Source organism: Halyomorpha halys, unplaced genomic scaffold, assembly GCF_000696795.3.
Source record: "Halyomorpha halys isolate HHAL.00 unplaced genomic scaffold, Hhal_1.1 Scaffold134.1, whole genome shotgun sequence".
Classification (NCBI taxonomy): domain Eukaryota; kingdom Metazoa; phylum Arthropoda; class Insecta; order Hemiptera; family Pentatomidae; genus Halyomorpha; species Halyomorpha halys.
In genome coordinates, this window is record NW_027107159.1 from 1,611,607 (window position 1) to 1,626,254 (window position 14,648).

Sequence of the window (14,648 nt, forward strand, 5' to 3'; positions counted from 1 at the left end):
TATACTCATTATTTTATTTATTTTAATGGCGCTATGACAGGGTTCTCGTCAGTTAGGACAGCATTAAGGATTAGTCTAGTTGGGCCGAAACTTCATAAGTATCAGTAAGATGGGTCCAAAGGTTATGCTGACAGTACACAGTGACTCGTTGAAAAGAGATACTCCAACTACCCTTCTGATGTCCACTATGGGGCGGCATTAGTGGGTCTGAGGAAGTTGGCTCTCAGGGGGCAGCTTTTGTAATTTCCGGACTCATTTGAAAACGGGAAGTGTGAAACAGTGTATTCGGGACATTGTTTCTCCCGCCGCTTTGTTGTCCATTTTCACGAATGTTTGTGTTAAGGGTTGAAATTGAACCTATCAACTTGTAAAGACACAATAAACTATATCAAGCCGTCGATGTATGATTTGCATGAAAAAAAAATTAATGCATAAAATTGAAAGTTGACTCTCATCCCTAATTTACGAAAACCAATTAATTGAAAGTTAACGAAAATGATCATTAATATATAAGAATGTAATAATATATGTATAAGTAAATAAGAGATAGTAGATGGTGAAAGATTTATAATATAGTTCTTGAGAGATGATAAATTAATTAAAGAAGATATTCCAACAAAAATCACAAAAATGACGAATGGTACCAAAATCAGATTTGGAGATCTGCCATAAATTAGACTACTAAATTACTAAAGGACAGCGTGGTCAAGATCTAGTGATATGAGATGGGATTCTGACCAAATCATGGCACAACCGTTGGTTTAGTAATCGGACTTCCTTACAAACTACTGCACACTGACTCTTCATGAGTTGTTGTGGAACAGATTTAATTTTTTTTTTTAATATTTTAAAAAAAATATATATTGTTAATAAGAAATGTTTGAAGCACGAAGCATAATCGCAAGAACTAACTGACTATAAATTTGGCCAAAAAGAAAAAAATAAACTCTTGAATTTTTTTTAATGGTGAATCATCACAGATTAGGAAATTTTATTTTTGTTTTTTTTAAATATCCTTCATTAAAATATAAGTAGTAATTAGTAATTTATATAAATATAATACATGAAATGTATTATATATACTTTACTGAGTCTTCTTCCTCTGTTTGCCTTGTGGCATTATAAGGTGTTGATATCAGTCCAGCTAAGGTGGTATAGTCTAGTTATAGCCTGAGGGTATGCCATGAAATTAGTGAAGTTTTATTAATTAAGTTTATTAAACTTTTTTAAATTATTTTAATTTAAGTTTACTAAAATTATTAATTAAATTAGTAAATTTATTTTAAATACTATAATTAAATAGGAAAGTATTTTCATTAATTCTGCGAGAGTCGCACAAAATTATGGATTTATTGTCGACATTGATTGCGTACCAGATTAAGGAGGAAGAGAACGGGAGCGAATTCTTGGAAATAGGTTAAGCTAAATTAGGGTAAAATTGATCAATAATTATAGCTAAAAGGGATATTGACAAACAATTAATTATCCTTAGATGAATCGATAAGCAAGTTGGAACAGGTATTAGCAACAGATCCCTAAAGTGTATTCGACAAGTAGTTAGCTCTTGTTCAAGTTGTCTGTATCAGTTGCCATCTCAATATTAATCCGCTGAGGCAACTTCCGCCGCCCCCTCCCCTCTAACCACTTTTCTTTTACCCGAAATCCTGTCAGGCTTTGTAAACTTCTATGAAAAAAGAGGGGATTTGTTATTGTCTCAGCGATGGGTAAAGTTCCTCCAAGGGGAGTCCTGAGCCGTTTCTCCACAGCCCGTGAAGGCTAAATTAGTACAGTTTCTAGCCCCGCGGTTGTTTTGTAGGGTCGACATGTTCAGCCTCAATCAGTCATCTGTCTTTGAACAGTTAGGTACCTATTTTTTAAATCAGAAGTTACATGGAATAGTGAGATTTAATTATGCAATCTTTATAAAAAAACCAGTAACATTTCTAGAAGAGATCTTGGGTCATCTTCTTATCAAACGATTACCAGGTGATGAAGGAGAAGCCAGGTTAGAAACAAATAAGTTTGGGGCCCTCACATTCGGGAAATATTTGATTACCTTTAGAAAACAAATATGTACGAATACAAAAAACTAATTTTACGTATTTACTTTATCTTTATCACGAATTAATATCACTTACCGTTATCGAGTAAAAATATGTATATAATTTTTCCTATGAGCTATTGCTATGAAATCAGTTTATTTATTCTAGTATTGATATGATGGTATTAGTAATGGGCCCGAGAGGTCAGTTAGTGCATAGGCGAACATCACCTTCGCTGAGAATTGCCATTAAAAAAAAAAATGAGTTGAGGTGGTATGAATGTTAATATTTGAAGGTTGGTATCAGGTTCTGGCAAATTCAACAACAATAAAAAAAACCATAAAATTGTTACTAGATAAATATCTATTACATATGTTTATTATTACAACTTGCATTATAAATTGTGATTGGAAACATTTCTTATGCATTGAATGATTTAATAAAAATTATTACTATTGCATTTTTGAGATACATAACGCATTTGTAAGAATTCTCGCCTTCTTGAATGAACAATTCTTGTAAATAATTAAAAAAAAAATTTAAGTGTTTGTTACTTTTCAAATGTTTATTTAATAAAATAATGATTCGAAGGAGTATTTTGTTTATTTCATTTATAAACCAAATTAATGAGAAAATAAATTCTCTAATTTGCCCCTGCTTGGTTCAAAAAGGCTCTTTTTGGGATTTATAGTGGTCCTTTTTATATCCATGCTTCCTTCCAACAATTAATTGACAATAAAGGAAACCAAATATGTTTGGTTATTAATATCTGCTTAAAATGAAATGCTGAAGACGCACATGAGAAAGTTTTTGGTTTAAAAGTATGATTCCCAAAGGAACATTGCCAAAGAGGTTACCCTGATTACTAAACGAGTGGCAAAGATAGGAATGGGAATGTTTTGACAGGCCTCTCTGGTCGCAAAGGGCCACTAAAGCCTTTAACACCGCCCGTAAACCTCCGGCCAACCTGTTGTGTCTTTTAGCCTCCCATTTTGTCGAGTTCCTCAAACAATGTCTCTTCTACCGACTCAATGATGAACGATCAATTAAATTACTTCATATTAAAAAAAAATACATATATATAAAATATTATAAGAAAGAATCTACCCTTATTTCTGTTCTTGGAGTAGAAATATAATCTTTTAATATACAAATGGATCATATTTATGTACGAACTAAAAATAGAAACTCTGAATTGATCATTAACCATAATAATAGGTTCTAGCCCTGATCATGACTTATAATATGAGTGGGCAAATCCGAGGAAGAAAAGGAAAATTGTGTATTCTATTTACGAATATTTTGTATTTCTAGCGCAATATTATAATACAAGATGCTGCAATTGTCATGTATAAAAAATAAAATAAAATAATAACACAAAGAATATTAAAAATTGTAATACCAAATGTAAAGACATTAAAAAAAAAATATTTAGTATAAACAGAAAGATTATTTAACCAATTTTATTTTACAAAAAAAGCTTCATATTTAATTTCATAATATATAAATGATGCATATTTATATATGAACGAAAGATAAAAACTCTTAATTGACCATGAACCATAATAATAGGGTCTAGGGAAAATTGTGAATTCTATTTAGGAATATTTTGTATTGCTAGCACAATATTACAATATAAAAAGTACTGTTATCATGTAAAAAAAAGATAATAACACAAAAAATGGTAAAAATTACAAAACTAAATCTTAATAAATTATAATTTAATACAGGCAGAATAGCCTGTATGGAGTTTTTTTAAAATAGTTAAATGATATGTCTCATAGTAAATTAAGGTAAGGTAAATTATAAATAATAATGTTAAATAATTGAATGGATTGTAGGATCATACAAATAATGAAAAATTTTTGTAATAGATTGTCCCTGAAGATGGCCGGATTGGCCGAAACATTGGACGTGTAAATGAAATAAATGTTTTGAGACTATAATTTGGATAGTGTTTTTTAATTATTTAGTAAAAAAATATAATAATTAATAATTAGTTTAAAAAGGAAGATATTTTCACCAATTTTATTTTACAAAAAAAAATTATTACAGAAATATGTTGCCGTTGTCATGAAAAAAAAGATAACACAAAGCATATTAAAAATTGCAAAACAAAATAAATCTAAAGGAATTAAAATAAAAAATATTCAGTTTTAAAAGCTATATTATTTCACCAATTTTAATTTACAAACAAACCGATGTTGCTTACAAAAAGCTTACATGTCATCTTCAGGACACCATCCTCACTTTAAAAATTCAAAAATATATAATTATTACTAAAAAATTATCTATAATTAATTGTTAACTATTGATATATCACTTATATCTTATTTTTATTTTGTACTTCTATCTCATTTTGTAATATAATCCTAAATTGAGTCCAAAACATGTGGGTTCTGGAGCCCTCCTGGCGCCCACCCAGCCTCTTTAAATTGTGTACCCTTAATTGGGTAAAAATCTGGCGGTCGAGCGTGATTCTGACCAAATCACCTCCTTGGACAACCGTTGGTCTAGTAACAGTACTTCTTTACAAAGTATTGAACCCCTGACCCTTCATGGGTTGTAGCGGTAAAGATTTATAATTTTTTTTAATGATATCATAAAATTATATAATATGATAAGTAATGATATAATATAATTATGTGATAATTAATGGTATCATATAATTATATATTTTTGAATTTTTAGCGTTCCTGAAGATGGCTTATAAACCGAAAAGTATAACGTTTTATTTGTAAATTAAAATGGTGAAATAATCTTGCATATAATTTTAAAAAATTTAGCTTCGCCTAAAATAAATTTCATATAAATAGATTTATATTGGGAGAAGATAGTTGACCGTATTAAGTAGATTGTTGGTAAAGTACTTTACCACATTTATAACTAGTTCGAAGGAATGTTTTTCTACAATTTATTACTCAAATTTTTTGTTTAGAATTATTAGTAACAAGTTTCTTGTTATCCTATATGTATTCTTCCTTAAATTATTTCTTTATATATTTTATAAGCAAAAAAAAAAATTGGTTTATTTCTTTTATTTTTTATTTTATCTGTATATTTATTTTAATGTTTTGTCAATTCTTACAATGTTTGTATCTTGTTTTTCATTTAGCCCTGACGAAGCCCTGGCGTTAGTTAACAATATTTTTCTTTTACTATTTTGATACCTTTATTGACCGCCACGCGGCCTATCTTCCTACAATAAATAGATTTAGTTTTGTAAAATTGGTTTGTTTGTATATACAAGCATGTAACATGTAAACTACGCGCTAGTTTAGGTATACAAAAAAAATCATTGCTATTTGGCATTGGGAATTTTTTTCCAATACGATGTAATAAATCAGAGATTGATAAAATATTTCCTGAGCTGCCTTTTACAATGTTAGGATAGTTTGTATAATTTCGTTAAAATGTCAAGGCTCAAGAGAAATAGTTTTCCAAGGATTGAAACGTTATTTTTTTACAGCTTTTATTCTTTTATTTTACTGTAAGAAAAAAAATTAAGTTATTTATTGTCAATACATGTTATCAATTATCATAAATTAGATCCATTTAGGCTCAAAAACTCTTCATTAATTAATTTTAGATTCCCAACCTTCAGGCCAACCTGGCCATTATACAAAGACAATCTATTAACAGCTTTAATTAAAATATTTTAATTGACAATTGTGAAATCATTAGCCTTTCTAAATTAAAAAACTCAATTTAAAATTCCATAATACTCATAATACTTTCTAAAATATACACAGGAATAATATAGTCAATTAACCAATACAACTATAAGGGAAATTATATTTTTATTTATTAACTAAAAATATTTAATGATTAATAACTTATTTATCTCAATTAATATTGATTATTTTAATTTAAAAAATTGGTTATCAACCCTATCCCACATTATCAGACAATAGAAATTTAAACCAGTATTACGCAGAAACTTTGAGTAAAAGTGTCTTCGAAGTGAAGTATTTTTGCAGCCGGTAAATATAACTGAGGTAATAGAATCGTAATAAATTATAGTTATGCATCTTAGTTGTGCAATCCCCTTAAGCAGCCCTTAAAGAAAACATATATTAATAAATTTATAACCATATATTAAATATATTCAAATATATATTAATAACCAATTAAAGAGTTATTGAAATATGAAAAAAAATATTAAATTAGTTTTAATTAACTAGACATATAGAAAGTTGGCACGAAAAGTGTTTCATTAGTTTTTTAAATTTATTTTACAATCGGTAATTCTCGGTTGTTTTCGGGTAACATCCACGGCTGCGCAGTACGGACCCTTCTGCACAGAATACCAACTTCCATTAATCTTTCGTATCGGCTTTTTTCAATGACGTCGGCTTAATATATGACCTCTCTCATTGAGAGTCAGCAAAACAGGTTCACCGGGAAAGAGGGAAAACCATTTCACATTTTCCCCAGGAAAACTAATATTCTTTCATAATGGTTGCCATTCTGCCCCATGTTGAGTTTAACATTAGTAGGTAGCTTTTCATGAACACTTTTTGTTTATAATAAATTACGATTAGGCAGGCATTTATACTTTTTTTTTAACTATTTAATACCATTAATTATTATTTATTTATGAGTAATTAAACTATTTATTGTGAGCTAGCGTTTCGCCCCACTTTGTGGGGCTTCCCCAAGGCTAAAAGATACTAACGACTTAAAGTAAGAGAATAGATAACATGAAATAAAAATAAACTAAGGTATGGATAAAAATGATTTAAAATATCTGAAAGTTTATATGAAAAAGGAAAAAATTAATTTCTTTTTTTATAAACTTTTACATATTTTAAATAATTTTTTTAAATTGTTGAGGTAAAAAAAACTTCCAAATAGAATATAAACTATTCTATATTTTGTTTTTACAACGTTTCGGGACACTCATGCACCATTGTATCCTAAAATTGCAAGAATTAAATTATTCTTATTAACAATTTTTATCAATATGTTATATGCATATCTTGTAATCATATTTGTCATTTTTTCGATTACCATTTTGAAATCATGTCATCATGACACTTATAGTTTAAAATTATTTTATAACTACATTATTTAAATTATTGTCTTTCACCATGAGTATGGGATAATTGTACCGAAACGTTGTATTAGCAAAATATAGAATAGTTTATATTCTATTTGGGAGTTTTTCCTTTTCAGCATTTAAAAAAATTAATATAATCATTTTTGGCCATACCTTAGTTTACTTGTATTTCATGTTATTTTAGCTCTGAGGAAGCCCTGCAAAGTGAGGCGAATAGTTTAATTACTATTTTGACCGCATTTACACCGCTTTCCTTTTATATATATATATATATATTACACACGGTCAATCAACGATTTTCAGATTAAACTAATTATTATCTCACCTCAAAGGCAAATTTGGCTATCAGAAAAAAAGAGGATTCGATTCCTGACCACGACAAGAAGAGTTTTCTTAACACCTTTGGCAAGAGTAGGAAGGAAGTAGGGAATTGATAGTCCCTAAGGACCATTCAAGTGAAAGGAGGGTTGTCGCTTTACAACTTGATGGAGGGGTTCAGAAGAGAAAAAAAATCTAATCTTCCTCAATTACAAGAGCTTCGCAATGAGAATTTATTTATTAAAGGCCCATATAAATAGTTACTATTGTAATCAAGTCTATGAATAATTACGTCACAACCTCAGACGAACACATACATACATAATAAAAAAAAAAAACCACACAACTTTCACTTAGCAACCAACTTTGAAAAGACATTGAGTTTTTTTTAATAATCATTGAAAGTTTCAAAACTTAAATTTCTTTATTTTTCTGGATGACAGTACTGCCCCTGGGCATGTATTTAATATATAATGATGAGTCAATAGTTTATCCCGGATTTATATTACGAGAAGATGGCTGGGATGTGGTCAGTGGAGAATACAAATATACAAATAAAAACGTATTTATTAGTGCCAACGTATTCTGGCCGAAACAGAATTGCAAATCATCAGGGCAAAAAGAAGATAACAACCAATGAAAAAACGATATACAGAATGATTATAAAATAAGAAAATAACCAACAATATAGATACATAAATAGTGTTGAAAGACATGAATAGTTTAAGGATTATAATAAGAAAAAGGCTGTATGAGAACAGTAATATTAAAATTAAGTAAGAGAAAATAACAATAATAAAATGCACAAGAAAATCTAGTTAGTAAATTCATGTACAAAATGAAAATTATTTAAAATAAAATAATGAAAGAAGTGGAAAGTAAAACATATTTATAGGTAATTAAGTATGTAAGTAAAATTACAGCATTAAGGAAGTAAAAATATAATGTTATATAATCCAAAAGAAATAAAGAAATATGGATATCTTAGTTTTAAAATAATAATAATTTAAAATTAAAGTCATAGAAAAAAATGATAAAGAAAATATATGTAATTAATTAAATATGTAAGTAAAGTACAAGAATAAAGAAATAACATAATTACTAATTACTTCTTTTGTCTTATTTAACTTTATATTTGATATCTTTATTCTAATGTTTTACTTATATTACATAATAATTGTAATATTACTCTTCTCATCCAACCTTTATCTTCTTATAATACTTAAACTATTCATGTCTTTGAGCACTATGTATGTGTCCATAATGTTAGTTATTTTCTTCTATCTTCTTTTCCATAACTTTGATTTTAAGTTATTATTATTAAATTAAAATCTTTATATTTCTTTGTTTCTTTATTTTTATTCTTTATTTTGGATTATATAACTTTATATTTTTATTTTCTTGATCCTGTTATTTTAACTACATATTTAATTACCTATATATACGTTTTATTTCTCATTTCTCTCATTATATTAAATAATTTTCATTTTGTCATATTCACTAATTAGATTTTCATATTTATTTTATTATTGTTATTTCTTTATACTTAATTTTAATATTAATCTCACGGCATGTTTCTTCTCATAATACTTAAACTATTCATGTCTTTCAACACTATTTATGTATCCATAATGTTAGTTATTTTCTCATTCTGTATATCGTTTTATTTATTGGTTGTTATCTTGGTAGAAATATTTCCTTCTATTACCATATTAAAAAGATATAACATATTACATGGTTGAGAGTCTGTTTTTTTTTTTTTTCGACCAAGACGAGGGGTATTCATGATCTTTAGTTTAACAAGGAAAAACTTATGTTAAATGGAGAAATATTTCCTTCCTTTACCATGTTAAAGCGATATAACATGAACATGGCTGAGTCTGTTAAATGGAGAATGACGTCACGCAACAGACCAGCTGAGTTCACTGTATTATTTGTTGTCCTGTTAGGTTCCTTGCTCGTATTTTGTGCTTTAATTGTGTTAGTATTGTTTTGGATGTTTTTAAAACTAATAAAGCAATGGGTGACAATAATTATAATGTAATAAAGTTGTCAATTAGCTCATCTTGATTCTCTTCCTCACAACTCAGAAGATCAACAAGGCACTCAGTAGTCAAACTTTTACACTACTTCTACTTTTCATTAACTTTAGGCATGTTGTAATAAATTACTTTAATCAAAACTTAGAAGTAAAGAATAACATGAAGTTTAGGAAGAAAAGGTTATAAAACAAGTTGCTCAGAAAATCCACTAGGATCTCTTATGCATTTAACATTTAACATGACTTTAAATATGGCTGCTCATAATTCCTGTACTATAATATTTTACATGGTAAAACATTTTGCATTTAACACATCATGAATACTAGTATTGCCATAACAGCCATCGAAACTGGACAATATTTATTTTCTCCTCTAATTAATAATAACATTTTCTATATATTATATTAATTTTTTTTTTTTTATGGCAAACAATGAGAGGTAGTTAATTATTCTGAATAATCAAAATGAAAGTTAAAATTAAATTATCCATATAAACGCAATTAAATGCTAGTTTAAAACCTTATTGCCAACCGCATGTGGTATTCTTATCTCATTTTCCATCCGAGGGCGTTTTGTTCCCAAAATAAAAAGAAGGAACGTATTCCGTTTTAAAGTTGTTATAAAGAAAAACACGAGCAGAATTCCTATCCTCAGTTAAATGTTATACGTACATAACCTGGGGAGATTGACTAAAGAAATGACTACAAGAGGAGATGAAGTAAGGAGTAGATTAATAAAAAATTCAAGAAGAAGAGGCAGTAAAAAAACAGTTACTCAAAGGGAAGAATAGAGGAGGAAGATAAGATTGAAAATAGTAAAAAGGAGAGCCTAAAGGGAATTGGTAAAGATGAAATATAAATGAGAGTGACTCTAAACCTTGCCAACGATCGCTACTCCATACTGCTCCTTTCCAGGATGTATGAGGAAGCCAATATGGCCGCTTCATAAGTCAAATCGAGATCAAATCCGAAATGAAGTAAAAACTTAATACTCCAATCAAGTTGAAAACCGTCTGCCAGACCTCCCTATTCCGCTGGGCAAACATTTAAATGTTCCAGTCCTTTATAGAATAGATCGGACGGGATTTAATTAAAAATTTGTTTGTACAAAGGAGCTCCGTGAACCTTTTCCAGGCCAATTTACATTTTAAAACCGACTGACAAAAATTAACAAACTCCCCCCATCCTCTCTCCCCCCCCCCCAATCCCAGTGAAACAAACTTTAAAATCCTTCAAACAACTTTATGGTTATTAAATGAAATTTATTTGTATTTATAATGTGGAACTGGGAGCAATTAAAAATCCCTTTTATCAAACGAGACATGTTTTAATAGCTCTTTCCTCTTATTTATTTATTAAATTCTTTTTTAATGTTTTTTTCCTTTATGATTAAAAATTACCCAGGGTCATAAATAAAAAAAATTAATGAGTAGTGAATGCGTTTTTAAAAGGTTTCTTGTTGCGATTCTTTTTCTTATTTTCCAGAGCTTCCTTCTTTTTTTTTTTATTAAAATCTTCCTTTGATATTTCCCAAGCTTATTAACGAGCTACCTCACCTTTTCATCTGAGTATAATCTTTTAGAATTATATAAAATATGACGCAGTATTTTTGGTATTTCTAGAAGTTTCAGAATAATTAAAAAAAAAAAAGTATTAATGCTTAGGTAGTTTTCATGAAAAATCATATCCTAGAAATATTGAAGAATAAAATATTTTAATATAAAATAAAATATCCAAAACTCAAATTATTGTTTTAATTAATTAATTAATTAATAACCTATTAAATTGAGGAGAATATAGTTCAAATATTCCAGATTGAAGAACTTAAAATAAATATAATCTGAGAAACAGGGAAAACATAATTTTATACAGCGGTCTATAGGCAAAGATTTCCTAAAATATTCTGTATTATGAAATTTAAAAATATAAGATTGGAAAACAGTGTTAGACCCCCACTACCTAGCCTTGTTTTCTGACTTCTCAAAAAGACAATTATAGCGAGTAGGTTCGTCGATGTACATGTCACAATCAAACAAGAGGAGGTCGGTCATAACACACAAAAAAGGCAATACTTCCAGGCTGAACCCGCCCCACCAAGACGCCCAAGGAGCGACGGTCCTAGGCGTTAATATATATTAAATTATAAACCTATTGACTAACTGTATTTTTGTTTGCGTAACAGAGATTTCCTTGAGGATTTGGGAAAAAAATCATGAATTTTCTCTAAGATTCAAATTAAAAAGTAGTTAAAAATTATAAATAAGTGTATTTATAGACTTATATATGAGTCTATAGAAATTATTATTGAATTAAATTAATTAAAAAGTCGAAAATAAAATTTTAAAAATAGTATTCCTTTCTATCATTTAACTACATGAACACATATAAACATACACACTCATACATTTTCTTGTTGAAAATATGAAGTACATTATCATACCTGCTCATTCATTCCGTAGCCGTTATGTACGTGGTTTGGTACTGATAGTGCCACGTCGATGTTCTCACTCCTCTGTAAACATAATAATGATTATTTAATTAATAAATAATAATTAATGATGAATTATAATCAAATTTATGAAATATAAATATTCGCAGAATTTAGAAAAATTGTTTAATTATATTTAGAGGCGATAAAAAGGCAGAGATAGGTTGTGTTCCTCAGATTCTAGAACATTTTCAAATTCTGATTTGTTTATTAAATAAACCTCTATCGTTAGATAGTTCCTCTAATATTCACTGAAAATTAAATATTTTTGTGGAATGACAATATAGAATTCAAAACGTTCTCAAACTTGTAAAACACAATCTATTTTAACCATTTTTTCACTGCTTTTTTGCTATCTTAGATAATATAAAATTTTGAATATTACTAAAATTGAATTTTATAAAGAAGTGAGTTTAATAGAAATCATTATTTATAAACATATTTAATGTATTTTAAGTTTTTTTTTTCAATCAACAATCGGTGTAACATTTATTCAGCGTATATACACATATATAATGTTACACCGATAAATATATGTATGTATGTATATACAGCGTATAAACATTTTTGTTTTATGTATATACATATGTTTTAATTCAGTAATCATACAGAATTTAGGAATATGTGTATCAAATGTTAATATATTCAATTTTGGATTTGAAGTTTAGACAGTTTGTCTAGTAATTTTTGTAATGGTCTAATCAAATTAAAAAAAAAATTAAATTAACTACAAGCGCATTATTTCATACAACTCAATTAACCAGATAACATGTTCTCTGTTAAAACAAGAGAATATTCAGATGCCGGGACGTAAGCCGAGAACTAACTGAAACATCCAATCCAAGAAAAACTCATGAAATATTACCATCCACTCCTTCCAAAGAGAACATTAAAAGTTTCCGGTCATCTTTTTTCTCATCTGTAAATCATTCCAGTAATATTTAAGGCCATAACGTTAAATAATGTGGTTAAGGAGGAGAAAGTAGGTCTCCTTTTCTAAAAAAAAAAGAAATATAAAATCGAGGTCACAAGAAGAATGATGTCGAATGAAAGTATTAGGAAAAAAAATAGGTCGTTCATTAGTCCGTTATGCCTGGCCGATATGTCCGATTTAAAATTTTAAACATAAATTTGTAAGTTTTATAAATTCCTTGATTTTGAAAGTTATGTTTTTATTATACTACAACTAAAGTAGAATAGGCAGGAACGTGATGGGTGCTCCTAATAAAATTGAATAATTATTTTATTAATGTATTATATATTAATTTTTTGGTTAGACAGTGGATAATTAATCTAAACCGCAAATATCTACAAAGTTGTGAGTAAAATAATTATGCAGGGAATATAAAAACGAGATATATGTTGGATCAATTTTTTGCTCTATAAAAACGTGTATATATATATATATATATATATATATATATATATCATTGCAGTTCCCATTCCTTCCGCGATTCTATAAATTATAACTGTTTTATACAATCGTTAACTTATGATGGTATAATAGGTTCAAATTTCAGTCTAGAAAAATAAATTATGAAATGAATGTTTATTTTTACATTGTCTTAAAAACAAAGTCTGTACCACATATTCACAAACGACAACAAACTAACTGCAACGCATCATTTCGAGAAACACAGACCCTTTACAGGCCACACTAACACTACAATATAGTCTAAACAACATGCAGAGCTGATGCACACAATGGAAAATAAAGATTAATCACAACAAATCACAACATGTCACATTTGCATTATGACACAAAACATGCCCTTCAGTTTAGATTGACAATCACCCTGTACCACAAACAAACACTGTAACATATTTAGGACTTACCTATGACAGAAGGTCGACATGGCCCACGCGTGAAGACAAAACGTAATCCATAAAATGTCTGACTGAAACAATTATATTCCATACTACACAGACGTTATAAATTATCCGTCAGACAGAAACTTAACATATACAACGACTTATGCCTGTCAAATTTATAGACCTGTTAAAAAGACACAGATTCAGAAAATACAAAGTTTTCAATCGCAATTTTTAAGACTGACAACGAACTCACCATTCTACGTTTCAAACGAGACCATTCACACCGACCTACGTATTCCGACTGTAACGGACCACATTCATATGACTTACAAACGGTTTCACAACACACTACATGGATATTACAATACATTTATACGACAGATGGCAACACGTCACATCCCTGACGTAACTCAGCGTAAGCTGTAGAGCAGTTGGATGCGGGACCTCCTAGTGTAATCAAATAATTTACTTAACGTCAGGAGGATGCATCAATGGGTCCTGTCTCCTTCAAGCCATTCCTGAATAGTATAGCTCATTTGTTGGTTGTCAACTAGATTTACAGCTGCAAATAAAAAAAAAAAAAAAGTTTTGATTCTATTATGTAAAGGTTTGTGGTTTTTGCGCACTTGCTCAGCCTCCACTGGCTCACTATCAGTGATGCGGCGAGAGGGATGCGATTTTTTTAAAAAAAATAGAAAATACCAGGTCATTCAAAAAGTCCTGTCGTTTTTTTGGGGGAAATTATAAATAAATAAATATTTTCAAATAATCACCTTTATTCATCAAAATATCCACCGTTACAGTCGGTAACCTTCTCCCAACGAGATGGTAAAGCCCAAATTCCTTCCTTAAAAAACTGTTGATTTTTACTGCAAAAATAAG

At 28.8% G+C, this 14,648-nt stretch overlaps 1 protein-coding gene across 4 annotated transcripts in view; it reads right to left on the bottom strand.

Annotated features, from left to right (window-relative positions):
• The window catches only part of LOC106678342 (TOX high mobility group box family member 3), a 387,189-nt gene that overhangs the window by 21,699 nt on the left and 350,842 nt on the right, over nucleotides 1–14,648 (bottom strand). For all 4 annotated transcript variants that reach the window (XR_010842892.1, XM_014416796.3, XM_014416798.3 and 1 more), the window contains one exon: nucleotides 11,904–11,975. Coding sequence is in view for 3 of the 4 variants with exons in the window: in XM_014416796.3 (XP_014272282.1) it covers nucleotides 11,904–11,975 (72 nt within the window). In the remaining variant the exon portion in view is untranslated. The remainder of the gene's footprint in view (nucleotides 1–11,903; nucleotides 11,976–14,648) is intronic.